Genomic DNA, 17,942 nt, shown 5'->3' on the forward strand with positions numbered 1-17,942 from the left:
TGCACTTATTGAAACACACGTACAACCCAACATGTCAAAATCCAACAATAAGTACCATCTTATGTGTTCTTTCACAATGTCTGTAATATGTTAATTCGCAATATTGAGCCGTCAAATTATTAAATATTTGTAATTAGCCTTGTGCTTTCATAGAGTGATTTAGCCTGTAATACGCGTCGAGATTATTTTAGAGTGACATAGAACAATTCGACGTGTAAATCATTTTAAACTATTAGTGATCTTTATACATGTAAAAATACGAACCTTTACCGTTACAAATACCATGGGATTTCTGGTATTGAATAATTGTAGCTGAATGCGCTGAGCGTAACACATGTGAACGCAAGTGCCATTGTCGACGTGTTAAATACAATGACAGCAGCGACAAATACCACTACATCTGTAAAACTAACACAAGGAGAAGTTTCAAAATTAGCCGACTCGTTATCAAAAGTTGCGGACATCTTGAAATCTAGTCCCAGAACGGTGAATATAACAACAAGCATGACACAAGTAAGACAATTTTAGTGTTGGTTTGATAAACATCATATGATATACAAATAAACACCTAATTAAGTAGATTGTGCATCTGCTAACGCCCCTTTTCTTATGCTTTTCTTTGGAAATTAGGTAAAAATGCAAATTTATAACTTCCTAACTTTCACTTCACAAATTATAATCAGTGTTAAAATAATCACACGACAATTCTAAAGCGGAAAATGAAAGCATGAATGTTTAGTATTGTAAAGTCTTTAAGAATTGCATCTTGTATTGCAAGAAATAAAACTTCGAGTTTTAACATAAAAGCATGCTAATTGGAGATCGATTTGTTTATCGTCCAGAGTGGAACTTAAGTGAAAGCAAGCACAATTGTGTTTTCTAATTTGTTTAATTTAATGTTATAATACGTAAGATCAAGTCAAATTTAATAACAGACTTAAAAGAAGTTATACAAACATACAAACGATATTAAGTTAATTCATATGAACTTAGTCATCTTCTAACTGAAATGTATATCAATATTGCTATAATTTAGTACTTCTCATTATTAAGGATTTTCTAACATCAACGAGCAACCTGTTGGGGGAAAAAGAAACATGGAAAACAATGAACAAATCGGTAACACTGTTTTTTTAATGAAACTTAAGCTACTTTACATAAAGGCACGAGTAATTATCAATATCAACGAAGTATTGACGGAAAAGTGTCCTCCGAATGTGCATACAAAACACAATCTGTACAATACAAAGCAGACGCGAAAACAATAATGACGAAAGTGACAATATAAGGTTTAAGGCAATAACAGCTGGCGTCAACTTGGTTACATTTGGTTAATACATCCAACTTCATAAAGCAAATTATAAGCTAACATACGATCGAATTATGGAAGAATGAATAACTCAATTGTAGCTCTTAATATAGTTGCAAATCAAATATCGTAATTACATATTAAGTTTATAACAATGTTAAAAATATTTCATTCAATGCCGCCGTGTCTTATTATTAGTTTCAGTGACCAAATACATTAAATTAATATATATAAAAAGCACACCAAAAGAAACAAGGAAATGCAAATGATAAACTGTGCGGGAATAACAGTGACGATTTGCTTGCAGGGTACAAATGATGGCGGCAAAATTTTGAAAGCAGTAGACACATTGACGGACGTACTGAGGAAAAGGTTTGAAGCCGATTCTACAATAAATAAGACCTTTTCAACCACAAATATTGCACTCGAATTACTTAATATAACAGGTAATGAAGCAATTAAATTTCCCGGCGGAGAGTTCGCATATACACCGGCTTGGCTTGAAAGTACGAAAACTGCAATAACTTTTCAACCGGGTAATCTTAGTGGTACGTATTTTTTATTTAATCTAATTTCTCAATATATGCCAACATATTATTTTCCGGACAAACGGCTTTTTTCTTGAATGTCCATTAATCATAAACATATAATGTACGGTGTCTAATAAGCTAAGCGAAATTTTTAATTAAATAGACAGTAGAGTTGAGATCGATATTAAAGTTAATTGAATGATTATGAGTCGAGTCCTGCTATACTTGGCTACAATTGAAATGTTTTATTGATGTTAATGATATGCATTTTTTAAGACAGCTTGTATTTGATATCCATATTGTTGATAACATTATTTTACTATGACAATTAATGTACTGCCATGCGAACGCAAATAAAACATAATGATAATATAATAAATACACTATATTTAAGAATAATAGAATACGTTTTATTTTATGTTTTCCGGTGGTTTATTAAGAAATATCAGTGAAGTAAAACTGATAATTTCACTGTTTCAAACAGTGAAAATGAACAGTGAAATTTATCGATAATTTTTTGACGAAATGACGTCATTTTCCCAGCGATATTCTTTGGTTGAACTCTTTAACAATGTATATTTACTGTGAAAAAAATCATAAAATAAAAAGAAAGTGTGTTCGTTTCGGTGGAATATCGATTTTAATTCACTCGTAATCATAGAAAATATATTTTTTAACTCGTGGATGCGCCTCTCGTGAAAATATTATTTTCTATGATTACTCGTGAATTAAAATCGATAATCCACCGAATCCAACACATATCCTCTATGTTATTGGACCTTGACGGCATTACCTGTCTGATAATTCTACTTTTGTATAATAAATATCTCGTAAATATTTATCTTAACCTGACGCAATTAATGTATTGCATAGAGATGATGGTTTGTTTTATTTTGAACTTTACAGCTTCATTTGCAACTGGGGTCCTTTATCGAAACATGTCCGACATTTTGACGACTCACTCTTCAAAGTAAGTGTTATGATGACAACTCAGATGTTAAAACGTGTGCTACGCTCGCAAATATACAGCTTAATTTCAAATGTATATACCAAACTCAAAACGACATTCTTCGGTCGCAAATTGTCTTTAATTGTATATTTCGTTGTATTTATAGTGACTCAGACTACACTGAAATCCGTGGACAGGTTGTGGCGTTTTCGGTGTCTGAGACAAGTGTTAACTTGACGAAAAATATTACCATACAGATTGAACATTTTTCGGTAACTGTCTTTGTTTGCATTTTAACATTGAAACATGTATTGCGGGATTGCAAATGTCCGCCATTCCATCCATCTCTGTCGCACGTAACTCAAACATTATCGTGGCTAGAGGGATGGACATAATATAATCGCTTGAAATGTTATTTTTTAGAGTTGAATATTGTTTAATGTTTGTAATCAGCATTTAAACTTTCACACTAGCTTATGTGATATTTGTATGAAATGAGCACCATGACATTTTTTTTAAATATGAATATCATTATTATTATCTTTTTATGCCCCCGGTAGGGTGGCATATAGCAGTTGAACTGTTCGTCAGTCCGTCTGTCCGTCCGTCCGTCCGTAAACTTAAACATTGACCATAACTTTTGCAATATTGAAGATAGCAACTTCATATTCGGCATGCCTGTGTATCTCATGGAGCTGCACATTTTGAGTGGTGAAATGTCAAGGTAAATCCAAGGGAAGAAACAATCTTTAAAGGGAGATAATTTATATTTATCTTTTGGCAGGTTCAGATCATTTTCACAAGGGAAGTAATATTTTTAAAGGGATATAATCCACATTTTAACAACTCAAAGCGGCGCAGTAGCGGGGTAATGTGTTTCTGACAAACACCTCTCTTTTTAAAACGTAAGTCGCTAATTAAACCTAATGAAGAGTAATGAGCATGATAATTTATGCTCCTGGGTATTTCAATTCAGGTATTATTGATTGTAGCAGTTTTATTGCAACCAACTGTAAGTTAGATCATCTTTGCCGTGCAGACCCGTGTGTAGTAAGCACGCGAATTGTTGTATTAAAGCCTTATAAAATAAACGTAATTTTTCGAAAATTAATATGTTTCAAAATGTTTGTAAGATTTTTTAGACACCGTCTTGTTATTTTTAGGACTATAATTTCATCAATGACAAATCTTTGGTGTTAGTTTTGTTTATTCGCAAATATTGTGTTGAAAAACAAACAAAAATAAAACTAATGAATTATTAATTGTCATATTTAACACTTTTCAATTCATCAAACGTGTCTTTAAGCTTTAAATAACTTAGCTGCTTTATGATATCTTGCCTATAACATATATATCTGAATGCTTGTACAACTATATTATGTTTATGTTTCAGCCAAAATTTACAAATCCACAATGTAGTTTTTGGAATGCACAATCAAGGTTGTTACTTTATTCACTCTTAAACAAACATATTGAACACATTAAAACCTGTAAATAAATCTATGTTGCTCTTACTTAAGATGTGTATTTTATTATATTTAAATTAATCATATCTTTATTAATAAAGCACGTCGAAATGCTTAAAGTTCTAACATACTTTCAACTGTCAAACTTTTAACTTAAAAGAGTCATATTTATTATAATACATACCATTTTAAAATAAGATATATCGTGTATAGAGACAAATTAAATATTGTTTATAGATGCCCTTTTTGTAACAATTTGAGCCAAACTTATATTTTAATACGTACAGCGAGCCAGATCCACATATATCTAATATTATGTTTGTATTGTGATGTCGTTCCGAATATTAATATGTTTGTGATAAGACATTTTATTTTCAGAAACACTTTTTGTAATCTTAAACAATTATTCATTTATTCAAGTGGCAATGGACAATGGTCAACATCGGGGTGCTTCTTTGTTAATTCAACGGACAACCTCACAACATGCGAATGTAACCACTTAACCAACTTTGCAGTTTTAATGAGCCCTTTTGTAGAGGTATACATTTTGATAAAATGGAATGTCTGTTTTATGCAGTGTTATGTTCTCGTGACAATTCACCATGTTGTTTGATAAAATAAATCTCGTATGTAACTTTTAATTGACAATTATACATATGTTATGTGCTCAAATGTTAAGACTTGTTATCAGTTATTTCTTTGAAAGCATTATCTGTAATGTATCGATTAACTCCGAAGTAATTTGTTTCTGTTTAAAAACGCTTATACGTTATGACGTTTTTAATTTAATATCAACACAGTTTTGGCCGAACAGGGCCTGATATTTTATAAAATTCTACATGTGTTAACTCAAAGTATAACTACTAGCGTTGGTCGTTCAGGTTGACAATGATCTTCCGTTAAGACTGGTTTCCATCATTGGAATGAGTGTCTCAATTTTCGGCCTACTACTGACGGTCTTGCTTCATGCGTGTCTTTGGAGGTACGAGTCGCTTTATCAAACACGTTATCCACTTTTTTTGTTATTTTATTACAGTTTTACAGTGGATCAGCATGTTTTCTACGCTTCGTACCTGTGTACCACTGCACTTGTACACCGAATTTCTTGTCTATAACAGCTTTAAAAAAAGAACAACATAACATTTAATAAAAAATGCCATCATTTAATGCCTTTCTAATACTTAGATAGATCTACAGATGGCTTTGGACCCCGTTGGAAATAAGTTTTGTACGATTTATCGTCAAAGCTTTATTGGTTATCCAGTGCACTTATATTTCTATAATTAAAGATAATGTAATATCGACCAATAGGTGTGATAAAATTTGATAGCGTTTGAACCATATATATATATGTTTAAATAGATCTGATGTAAACTATCTGTGATATATATGAATTGTTAAAAATTGTGACTGTTGATTGTATTGTTATGTTATGTGCACAAATAAAATTATTATTATTATTTCAAAAAGGTATCATATTAGTTACAATTGTATTCATTTAATTTACTGATGCTCAACATTGTTAATTGAAAGAAGTTATTAGCAAACCTCAATCTGTACACAATCTTTACAAGTAGTTTTGATTTGCATTGATATTATCAAAATATATTTAAAGCAATTGTGAAAAATTGAGGTATCCGTTGCCACTGAATTGATTATTGTATTTCAGACAGGTGAAAAACAACAGGTCGTCCCTTCTAATAAATTTGTGTGTGGCCTTACTGTGTGCATATATTGTGTTTCTTTCTGGCGTGGATAGAACGGAAAGTACGGTGAGCTGTACATTGTATACTTTAGGTCTATGAAAAATATAATAAAAGCTAAAATCTCCGAAATAATATTCAACATAATGTGTTAAACGTTTGGTTCAGATTTACCAAATTCGTCAACAGATGATGCAAGCCAAATGGCATTGTACATCATCTGTTAATAACGGAGTTATGGCCCTTTGTATCTTGAAAAAAAATTAAGTGTCAAATATAATACTTTTGTTTCCAGAAGCATATTGGCGTGGGATATCAATTCAACGAATTTGCTTGTTGTTTGTAAGATACTGATTTAATGAATGTACATTTATTGCTTTATGTTCATTGTGAAATGGTCGAAATCATAAATGTAATTAATTCAATCATAACTATTTCTATAGTTTAAAGCTATGCACATTTAGGCATTCTGTGCTGCTGTTGCTGCTTTACTCCACTACATATACTTGGTGGTATTTTGTCTGATGCTGGCTGAAGGTATAGAGATAGTGATCACTGTTGTCTATGTCTTTGCCACCAAGTCAAGGGCTAGACCACTGATTATTCTGGCATGGGGTAAGTTTGATGCATTACACAACAGATCTCAACTTTTTTCAAGCAACCATTTAATACATACATGTAAACAGATCGAATTATTGTTTGAATTCTGATGCCATATAAACCAACGATATTCCTATTTAATGCATAACTGATACTTGGTTCTTCCAATCTGGACATTACAGCAATTCCGGTCGTAATAGTGGGAATTAGTTTGGGTGTCACGAAGACAAAGGGGTATGGAAACAAAAACTTGTAAGTGTATATTGAGTTTTTTGGAATAACATTTTATTAAACTTCCTTATAAGTTATACATTTTGGTAACTTTATATTATTGTTAAAACTTAAATGTTTAGAAGACAGATTTTGTACTGCAGTTTTATTATGAAGTCTAATCAGTAAATACGGCTTGCTATTTGTCCATTTCAGTTGTTGGTTGTCTATAAAAGATGGCGTGATTTGGGCTTTTGTTGGACCAACTCTACTTATAATTATGGTATTTAGTTGATTAATATAAGTTTTTCTCATTACGGCTATTATGCAATTCCTTGATAATAATTCTGATATGTTAATGAGTGCTTTCTTTCGCAGTATTCCCCTTCACGTTTTATTCTAAAAGTACATCAGAAAAAGCTTACGTCTCTTAAAAAAAATATTCAACACAAAAACAAAGCAAACCATATGATAACATAACAATCCAAAACGAGTTTTTAATGGCATACATTTTCAATTACACTTTCAGCTGAATGTTGGAAGCTTGATCATTGTGTTGAGGAAACTGTTTACAACGAAAGCCATGGAAAAAAAGAACTTCAAAGACAAGATCCTGTATGTATAAACACTTTAGACAGTGTTATGTATTTAATTACACACCTTCTAGTTTGTAGACACACGTGTGTACTTTTTATGTTTTACTTAAAACATTAAGAATGTACTAACTCCGCATGGAATATGATACTTTTTTCATATTATGTGTACTCGTTTCTTAGATATCATGAAATTTTGTTGTATTATTATTAATTCAGCTTTAGCACTTTTCATAGTGCAGTGACATCAGTTTTAATCATGTTAATGTTTAGTGCTTTTCTTTATGCTCAAAAATGATTCGTATAATACTGTTTAAAGGTAAAGAAAATTTCTCACTTAACCATATGTGTTCTATAAATTTCCTGAAATGTTTTGTCACATAGCACCAGTGTGCGGTCCCTGTGTGTGCTGGTACCATTGATGGGCGTGTCCTGGATACTCGGTATCTTTATCGTCAACGAAGATCTCGCCTTCATGCAATACGTTTTTGCCGTTTGTAATGGCTTACAGGTTACAAATCATTCTCACAACATAATATTGATGTATCCGTGCATACTGTTTTAATTAACAATTCCTTGCTTAAAACGGTTATTATCCGCTTTCTTACTTCCTTGCACAAAACTAAAACTTTCGTTATGTTGTTCAACACTAGTTATTGAAATCTAAACAATAAAGTGTATTGAACCCTGTATTATGCTTAAGGCGGAAAAGATATCAGTTCATTCAAGGAACTCATATACCAGCGAAATTATAAATAAAACTTACAATTGCAATATTAAAACTCATTATATTGGTATATAAATAGACCACAATGTCGACTGACTTGCGTCTGCTTTGTGCTGTAGCTGAATGTTAGCATGATCAGTATGAGCATATTAAGGTAACATATTAAGGAGTTGACTGAAATTCACATCAAGCTATGTTTTAAAATAATGTCTACTGCAATTGCGTTGTGTTTGATTTCGTTGGCCTTTAGTTATAAGACCTAGAATATTATGTTATTGCAGGGCTTCTGTATTTTCCTGATCCACTGCGTCTTTAACCAAAAGGTATAACCATATTAATACAAACTAATATTATACACGGACAAAGATTATGTTACCGAATAAAACAAGATATCTCTTCTGATAGAGTATCATTGATTTATTTAGGGGTTACACTCGAGTTTGGATATTGTATAGAATAACTTATAATAAATAATTACCAATCTATATTTTCTCACCTAACGTCAACGATCAATATTCGTAAATTTGAATTTAAAACAATCAAATTGTTTAAACAGTAGAATCAAAAGAAAAATGTTAACATTCTGCTTGTATTATTTTTTAAATACAGAGTTCCGTGCCGGACATTATTTTAATACGTTTGTTTATTCTAATGTACCTCTGCTTTGTATGCTTAGCTTCTTGATTGGTTAACCATAGTTTGACGTTTTTCAGATGAGAGTGGCTTTATGCATCCGGTATCGTCGATTTAAATCCGAAGCCGTAAGTTATTTTACAACTATTGTAAATTCATAGCTATTGACAACATGTGTAACCGTGTAATGTAAACGCTTATCAAGAGATATGTTCCAATTGTGAAATAGAGTTGTTGTGATGATTTTGCATTTGTCTAGACAATGTCATTGTGATGAATACAATGTACTAACTATTTAGTTCACATGTTGAATATAACACTAGTATGTTCATGTTGATATGTTTCTTCTCATTCGTGTTTATCATCTTTATGCATGATTGTTTATAATCATTCTTAATACACCGTTACAACTAATACGTTCTTTACTTTCACTCATTAGCTCATTGTGCCATTCTCGACAAATATGTACCATGTACAGCCCAGCCATGTAGTAACTTTTGAACTACAGAGCAATGGTCGTTCTAACCTTATGTGCACATGTCTAACACTATTGTATACCGGTCGAGATTTTGCTATGATTATGTAGTACCATGTTGTTTTGCCTCAAAATAAAACACATATTATGTTTAACTTTGCAGGACACAAAAGACTCCAGACATAAACGATCCAATGCCAGTAAGTTGCTTAAACGCATTGAACAGTATGCCATAAAAATGCATATTAGTCTATCGTTCGTCTTTGGTCGTTTTGAACATTTTGAAGTTGCATGATCTAAATATCACAATGCACCCTTTAATATACAATTGTCTGTATCGAAGGCCGTGCAATATTATCATAAACGTTTTCTTATAACGTGTTTTGTATTTTTGCAGCGAGTAACAGTACCTCTGACTGGAGGAATTTGGTAAGAATCAGTACTGAAATGAACTGAACCAGTAACTTCACTTTTGATCTATACGCATTCAGATGTATAATACACCGACCTTATTCAAAATCCGACTTAATACGTAAACAGAACACGAATTCCTTGCAAGATATACACATGAAACATTTATGTCAAAGCTTTCTGAACGGCCGTCTAATCACTTCGCGATGCAATTAGTTGTGGGATTTATGAAAAATTAAGGGCAAAAGATGCATATAATGGCTATTTTTATAGCATTGTAAATGTTCAGTATTACTGTTTTCCCACAAATATCATAACTAAAACGAAAATTTGCGAATCTAAAACAACTTTGTTTTAAGTTGTCAATTTACCAAAACGTGAAAAGGCCCCTTTAAATCAAATGTATTATCATGTTGGATAGCGTTACAATAATAATGGCAACGGTGTTGGTATGCCAATACGTTGTCGTATTGTTCGCTGTCTTTTTTTACGTTGCGATTACCAGTTTATTTGTAAACGCCTATTTTCAGTTTCATGAAACCTCGACGTATGATACCATTGATGCATCTACCGAGATTGGAAAGATTAAGCGGCCGAATGTGGATTATTAACCTGCGTCCAATGAGGACAATGGTTACCATGATGACAATGCGGTAGGATACACATCGTTGGGTATGAGCAATTCTGGATACCAAGCATATGCGGGCTACAATAGACACGATAAACATTTTTCGAACAAAACAAAGGCCGGATACGGCGACTATAGGAAATACACTTCAACAAAACTTTAGAACTGTTCGCATACACCACACATGGTATTCAACACGTGCCAATGATTATAAATCAAATATTGGTTGTTTTGTGTTGGACGATTGTTGTTATAATAGGTTTAAAACAAAGCACTTTAATTAAGATTTATGTTTTATGCTTTTAAGTTGTAACATCTAACGTATTATTAGTAATGATATGAATGAACCTACATCTTAACGTGTTTGGGGTTCCTATCTTTGTTACGAGTTTACCTTGATAATTATAAACTGTTTTTTACGACATTGTTTCATTTACATGTTAGTTTGTGTGTTTCAATAATGAAGAATACAAAAGTTATTATTTAGTTGAAAAACACTTTGTACATACTATCATAAATTTTGCACCTAAAAACTACTCGTAAATGAACGAATACGAACAGTCTTTGCTTTATCGTCTTCGTTATTTTTAAATATTTTGGTTTGACTGTTAGTATAAACATTGCTTTCATAGATGAAAATAGAATGACAACTTTAATTTAGTATTTATTTGTTTCCATTAGAATTGCAACTAAATGTCATCAATATCACAACGTTAACGTTTCAAATCTATGGACTATCTACAAAGTTTCGAGGTTTTAATTTTATAACAAGCTCATTTAGATTTGTTTTTGTTTACAATGTGTAAAACGTCAAAACATGAACATATTCAACTAATTTAAATATACATTAACGGTGTTGCTGTGCTTTGCACTGGCTAGTGATGACGGCAAAAAAATTTCATGTGCTCGTTAAAGATGGCAACACAAACTAGGCTCATTAACGCAACGCAAGGTTGTTGCACACATTGCCTAAGTGCTATTTTTAACATTTTGATTTTTTGCTCTATTAGTTATTTTGTATAAAAGAATTGTACATGATAATTTACGTCTTCACTTAATACATGTTATATCTTCTATTACATGTATACATAACATATCACATATCATAACATTGCCAGCCACAAACCGTTTAAACCCCCAATGCTTTGAATTGACCGTTCCAAGGCTGTAATCAGAGGTTTAGTCTTTGTATGCTTATTGTTGGTGTTCTGTTATATAAGTAGTGGATAAAAAAAATTCTCTCCTGATCTATTTTTCCGTAGTTTTATTGTATTGAAAATTAAATTTAAAGTATGTATACACCTTTCTATGACCCATAGCACAAGTGCAATTTTTATTATTCGAAATATACATGGTTATAATAAGAAGTAGAATTAATAGAAGATGTTTACTTGTTTAGAAGCCTATACTTTAAAATTAGAATTGAACATATGTCCACAACATATGTGTAATTATTATAATTATGAAGCTTTGTATAAATAATTGTGTATTCAAGTTCAGTTATGTATGATGCTTTTATAATTTAAGTCCTTTAAAGCAGATTTTGTACTATTATAGCACTAACAAAACAATCAATTTAACATTTTTACACATTTAAACATATATTTACGTGTTTGTATCAAACCTGGTTTGTTTGTATATATAACATTCTAATTCATTGATTCTGATGCTTTGAATCAAATAGAATAACTATGTTTAAGATGTTTGTAAACGATAATATTTAGCAGAATGACTCTTGTCAAACGATTTATAAAACCAATACAGCACTTATGCAATGCACTGCTTAGATACAATCGAACCATTATAAATTCATTTAAAATAACGTCTAACTTATGTACAATCAGAGTGACAGAAAAGCAAGATATATTTGTTCTGTGCCATTCTAGCAAGGAAAACCAGCCCAACCATATAACTAACGTCGTGACGAGTCAATACATTTTTTATTTGTTCACCCTATACCTCCGAGTATGCAGCCTGTCAGTGTCTGATATAAGCATATGAAAAAAGTATGGATTAACCGCTTAGATTCTGAATGTTTAAAAGTGAATTCAACGACTGCTGTTATTAAACTTATAAACGGGAAGAAAAAGCAAGCAAAATAACGCTTAATTTGAATATTTATGACATCTCGACTTTTAAGTTCTTGTTTATGTGTTATTAAATACATCTACATAATATCCATCGCTACCAAATGTGCAATTTTATTTTATTTCTTTATCATGAAATATGATGCTGTTGCAACTCTGATTATGTAAGATGTCCACCCAAACATGTCGAACACACTTTATATTTCAGCCTCACGTGGAGAGTTTGCACATAGTGAACTGAAAACCATTGTGCAACAAAATGTATGAGACCGTAATTGTCATAGGTGTACTTTTGTCATTCTGTATGTATGTCTGCCAAAATTGGTCATACATCACATACTTCTTCTCCAATATCATCACCAACACTGTCTTCAATTTGAACAGAAAATTCTGTCACGGTTTCATCACCAACACCAGGATGAACGTCTTCTTCAGCATAGACAACACACACGCCGACAATATACTACTTATTGTATCACAACAACAACGTTCTTGATGAAATAGTAAAATAAACTTTTTTACCCATTATGTTGTGCACATTATGCTCTTTTCGTATATTTCGACCAGACATCGTTGGCAGACTATCATGCATCCCTAAATTGGTTGTTACTCAACGGGTGCCGATTACAGTACCCCCATCATTATGGCGATAATAGCCTAAATGGCTAATTGTTCACTTGCACCTTCGTGTTTTATTCTATGGTCATTTTTGACCGACAATTGACGACACATGGCTACTGGACTTTATTAAACGGGTGCAACAGTTTGCAAACATGTGTTCTGTACATTCATTTGTTTTTTAAATCGTCAATTCCAATCTCTTTCTGTAATAAAACATCTGTTTTTGTAATAAAACACAATATAAATAAGGTTGTATCTTTCTTCACTGTTGCATATACAATCAATTGAATCGATTACTTGCTTGTTCTTATACTGTGCTAAATATATATATATATATATATATATATATATATATATATATATATATATATATATATATATATATATATATATATATATATATATATATATATACATATATATATATAATGTAAAATATCTAGCTTGCTTGAGTCTGTATCAGTTTTACGAGTTGTTTTTTTTTTACGAACGTTCTTTACGACTTTGATATTGTGTGTATACTTAAAATAATTTTAATCAATTAATCATAAAAAGGCGTTGTTTTGTTCAAATGTGTATTAAACGTGCTTAATATCGTATTCAAAGTGCTGTGATGTTGGTAGTGATGTTGACGGTAGTCTTTTATAGTTTTCCTATCAAAGTATACGGATATCCGAATATATTCGGATACTGGATGCTGTTATATGAATACCGTTTGTATACGATTCCCATCCCTTAAATAATTATTACATTCATAACCCAAAATGCCGACAATTATTCAGACGCCAATACCATCAGGCGATACGGCCTTTGAAACAGTGATTTTGTTATCTCCAATCAATGCTTCACCGAAAATTACGTCAAATGATGCTTCTGTTCCTAAAAAAAAAATTGTCCGACTTTTGACACCAACGACAACGATTGTATTAAAAACGACTTTGTATCAGCTTCAACAACTTATTGATTCCACTTTGATTCCATATTGGTCATTACCTGCCAATACCACATGTTCTACACTGATTTTCAACACTTTTCAACACATTTTCACATCCTCAACATCGGCGTCACCTACAAATCAACAAAGAATGGCAAATTGCAAAGCCACCTATCCATTCTACAATAGAAAATACATCATAAAAAGATGCCTTTGACTTGCAACGTTTTTAATTGAAAATATACTTTTGTTTTGAAATGGGTATCGTTGCAACTTCAAAATGTTGATATCTGTCATTTTAATGCGTTTTTTTTTTACAAGAGACCTTTTATTTATAGTGTGTTTCATTGACAAAAAAAGCTGATTTTTCAATATGTTTGTCTTTACCATTAATATATCATGACAAAGAATCATGCATCTACAAAGTATATTTTTTAGGAACAGAGCAATGTGTAAAGTTTGAGAAGAGACCATTCTTTCGTATATCATTTAGCAAATACTATTTGTTTTCATCCTAAAAAAATAATATCTATCCCATTTTCAGAGGGGATTGGTCGGATTATAAATATGCCTTTGTCCATTGCGATTGGCAGCAGGATTCGCGCGTAACTTAACAGAATTGCTGCAAGCGTCAGTGCTATCAACCAGCATGTAAACTTGCGCATTACCATAATTTGGTCTAGTTAACCAATGCATCGGAGTTACAATCCTTTAAAGCGACATTAAAAAATAAGTTTGAACTGAAATCGCGTGCATCTCGAAAGTTATTGCTATCACAAGTATTGAACATTACAAACACATTAACCAGCTTCTGCACTTAGTACTTTTGTTCTGTTGTTTGTTTAACATAAGCTGTGTTATTGCCCTTTTAGCAATACCATTCTAATTTTGATCTTGTGTCAGACAGAACATGCAATAGTACACTAGTAATTAAACATTTCAAACCAATAAGCGCAACCATCTTGTATACTTGAGCACTTTTGTTTAAATTTACATAAGCAGAATAATTCCCATTGCCCGTTTCGGATAATTAAATTAATATTATAACGTTTAAATTCATATTTGTGCATAATAATAATGCATAATTAATGTCTTAAAGGGACCTTTTCACGTTTTGATAAATTGAAAATATTGTTTCAGATTTGCACATTTTAGTTGTGGTCATGTTTTTTGCAAGGACATTATTATACTGGACATTAACCATGCTCTAATATATACTTATATGAATGGTTTGACGATTTGAAAACCTGAAAATTATATCAGCGTTACAAACGCGTATAATTTGGAAAGTTCTGTTCTTAACGTTATTTGTGTGACATTACGAGGATTTCTTATATTGTGAATACAATACATTCTAAGCTAGGTCCGCAGGATGGTCGAGTGGTTAAAGCGCTGGACCTTTACTCTCAGGGTCAGTAGTTTGAGCCCAGGCGAGGATTACCTATTTTTCTCTCTTTTATTTAATTTTTGTTTTGAAATGTAACTCTTCAGCTCCGATGTTTTCATTTATCAATTTAAAGCATTTAATGACAAACTTCAAAACATGCCAAAATCTGTGAAAAGGTCCATTAATTCATTCTTCATCAAACTGTAGGGTCACATTGGTCTCGATCGCCATCATTTGTTTGATAACACATAAGAAACTTATTGAAAAAGAAGCCATGCGCTGTTGGTTTTGTTTATATTTAAATTTGTAAAATATACATTTGCCAATAAGGGCATGTTTTCGCATTTCACAGAGCAATCGCATTTACAATGTCAATTGCAATTCGGTTTGAGCAACTAAACAGACATAATTGACTGTTCAAGATACTTTCCGTCCGGTTGCAATGGCTTTATTTACAATACAACATCACGTATGTGTAGGTTATACTTCGGGAATCTTGCGCCAACGACCGAAGAGGTTTTTAAACTTTACAGGAAGGTAAGCCGCATTCTGTCTTGCTTTGTTTAACACGTGTGTGACTTAATTGATACTCTGGTGCTCGTGAACCAAAATGACATCATCAAAAATGAAAAAAATGAAGTAGAAATAGCGTAAATGGACGACAAATATAAAATAAATTACATTAAAATGAACCAGTTTACCGCTTAATTTGATTGTCATATCAAAATAAACATTGGATAGTTATTGTTCAGATCGGAGATTTTGTATGTTAATTAATAATAACATAATTATATATGTAAGTATGTTTTATATATGTTTGTTAAGGATAACTTACAATATCATATAGCGCTTCCGACTATACATCTTCTTCAGGGGTGTATACAGATATGGGTTCACGATTCATCCGTGCGAATGCATAATCGGAACATTGTCTTGTTAAATTCTGCAGCCACGGGAAACTACCTTCCACTGATTTAAACCATGTGTTATAGACTCTCGCCCGGGATGTTCATGATATCGATGAGATTGTAAAAACTGAAGTAAACTGTTCTGCATTCAGTCTTGTTTATATATTTAGGTGTCGTTTTAACTCTTTGTATTTATTTATTTATGCATATTAAAATTGTGTTGTATACTGGCGCCCGTGACGTTCATTAAACAACACTCAATGCAAAAAAGTTAACTTCAATTTTTACAATCTCATTGGATTGGTTATAGTGATTAATATTGAGTAGTTTCGTCCGCCTTTTAACTAATTTAATCCCATAATGCTTTGCAATGACCGTTCCGAGGTGCTAAACCTGAGTTCAGCCAATTTCATGTTGCGTGTTCTTCATTATGAATTGTGATGCGTTTATAAGCAATTGATCACTTGCCTTACACAAAATTCTAGCGTTAGTCTTTGACTCCAATGGTCAGTGGTTCGAGCCAAGGTGTGGATAAGATTTTTCCTTTCTTAAATGTTATTATTGTTTACTACTGGAGCTATTTAGTTACGATGTTTACACTTATCAATTTATAACATTTAATGACACATTTTAAACATATCAAAATCTGTAAGCAAGTCCTTTTATGGTGATCTTAAGAGTTTAAGATCATGTTTTACGGATTTACTGAGCTTTTCACGCATATTTACTTTGCGTAGCTGATGTAGACAAATCTCTCCAGACAAAAACGTCGGAAAGCGAGTCTTGTAAATTGAAACAGTAAAAACTGGCGCGTTTTGCGTCGCAACATTGTGTTTCGCTTGCTATCACAGTGTTCTAATTAAAGCATTAATTTTAAGTGAGAAACTTCCTAAACGACTGTCTATCGAGTATAGTCTTACATTTGCTTTCAGAGTTGCTATACGCGAATAACGGTAAGTTTTTAAAGCATTAAATAATTTAGTAGATATGTGTCATTAATATACAGACATGTTCTATTTAGCATCTATCAATTATTCGGAGACGTTCCTGGCAATGTTGTATAACCATGTAAGTAAATATATTTTCCTTAATCTTTAATCAATCTTCGCATTCCGCTCTGACAGCTTTGTTTGAAGAAATAAATGTGATATATATTATGATTGTATGCATGTTTTATATTAAAATACGAACAGAGTTTCCGGTATCTACATCTTTATGAAGGATATAACACTATCTGGATTTTTTAAACGTATGATAACATTTCATAACTCGTGATGGGTTGCGGAAAAAATAGGCGTCTAATGACGCGGTGTCAAACATACATATGATTAATACGTTTTTAGTTTACGTACTATTTATAAGTGTAATAGTTAATTAAGAAAATAATAAATAGTTTTTAAATACATAGTCTTATATTGTTTCTGAAAGAATTTGTGAATTGATAGAATTTAAGGGACCTTTTCACAGATTATGGCATGTTTTGAAGTTTTTTATTAAATGCTTTAAATTGAGAATTGTAAGCATCGGAACTAAACAATTCCAGAATATTTCTGGAACGCGGTATGTATTTTATTTACAATATAAGAATTCTTCGTAATGTCACATAATATAACGATAACACTCAACAGAAGTTTTCAAATCATAAAATTGTTTCGCGTTTGTAACACTTGATAATTTTTAGGTCTTAAAATCGTCAAAAGATGCAAATGATGGAAATTTTAGAGCATGATTAATGTTCAGTATCACTGTTTCCTTGCAAAAGAAAACTTTC

At 31.9% G+C, this 17,942-nt stretch overlaps 1 protein-coding gene across 1 annotated transcript; it reads left to right on the forward strand.

The window, feature by feature from the left end:
- Positions 1-300: 300 nt before the first annotated feature.
- Positions 301-10,514, forward strand: LOC127854309 (adhesion G protein-coupled receptor L3-like). Its single transcript, XM_052389412.1, has 19 exons — positions 301-513; positions 1,054-1,119; positions 1,617-1,857; positions 2,746-2,809; positions 2,955-3,060; positions 4,182-4,228; positions 4,675-4,792; positions 5,136-5,236; positions 5,924-6,026; positions 6,422-6,572; positions 6,740-6,809; positions 6,984-7,050; positions 7,297-7,382; positions 7,745-7,871; positions 8,369-8,410; positions 8,801-8,848; positions 9,359-9,395; positions 9,593-9,624; positions 10,137-10,514. Exons 1-19 carry the CDS (start codon positions 373-375, stop codon positions 10,215-10,217), a joined length of 1,728 nt encoding a protein of 575 aa, XP_052245372.1. The 5' UTR covers positions 301-372; the 3' UTR covers positions 10,218-10,514.
- The last annotated feature ends 7,428 nt before the right edge of the window (positions 10,515-17,942 follow it).

Source organism: Dreissena polymorpha, chromosome 12 (assembly GCF_020536995.1).
Source record: "Dreissena polymorpha isolate Duluth1 chromosome 12, UMN_Dpol_1.0, whole genome shotgun sequence".
Lineage (NCBI taxonomy): Eukaryota > Metazoa > Mollusca > Bivalvia > Myida > Dreissenidae > Dreissena > Dreissena polymorpha.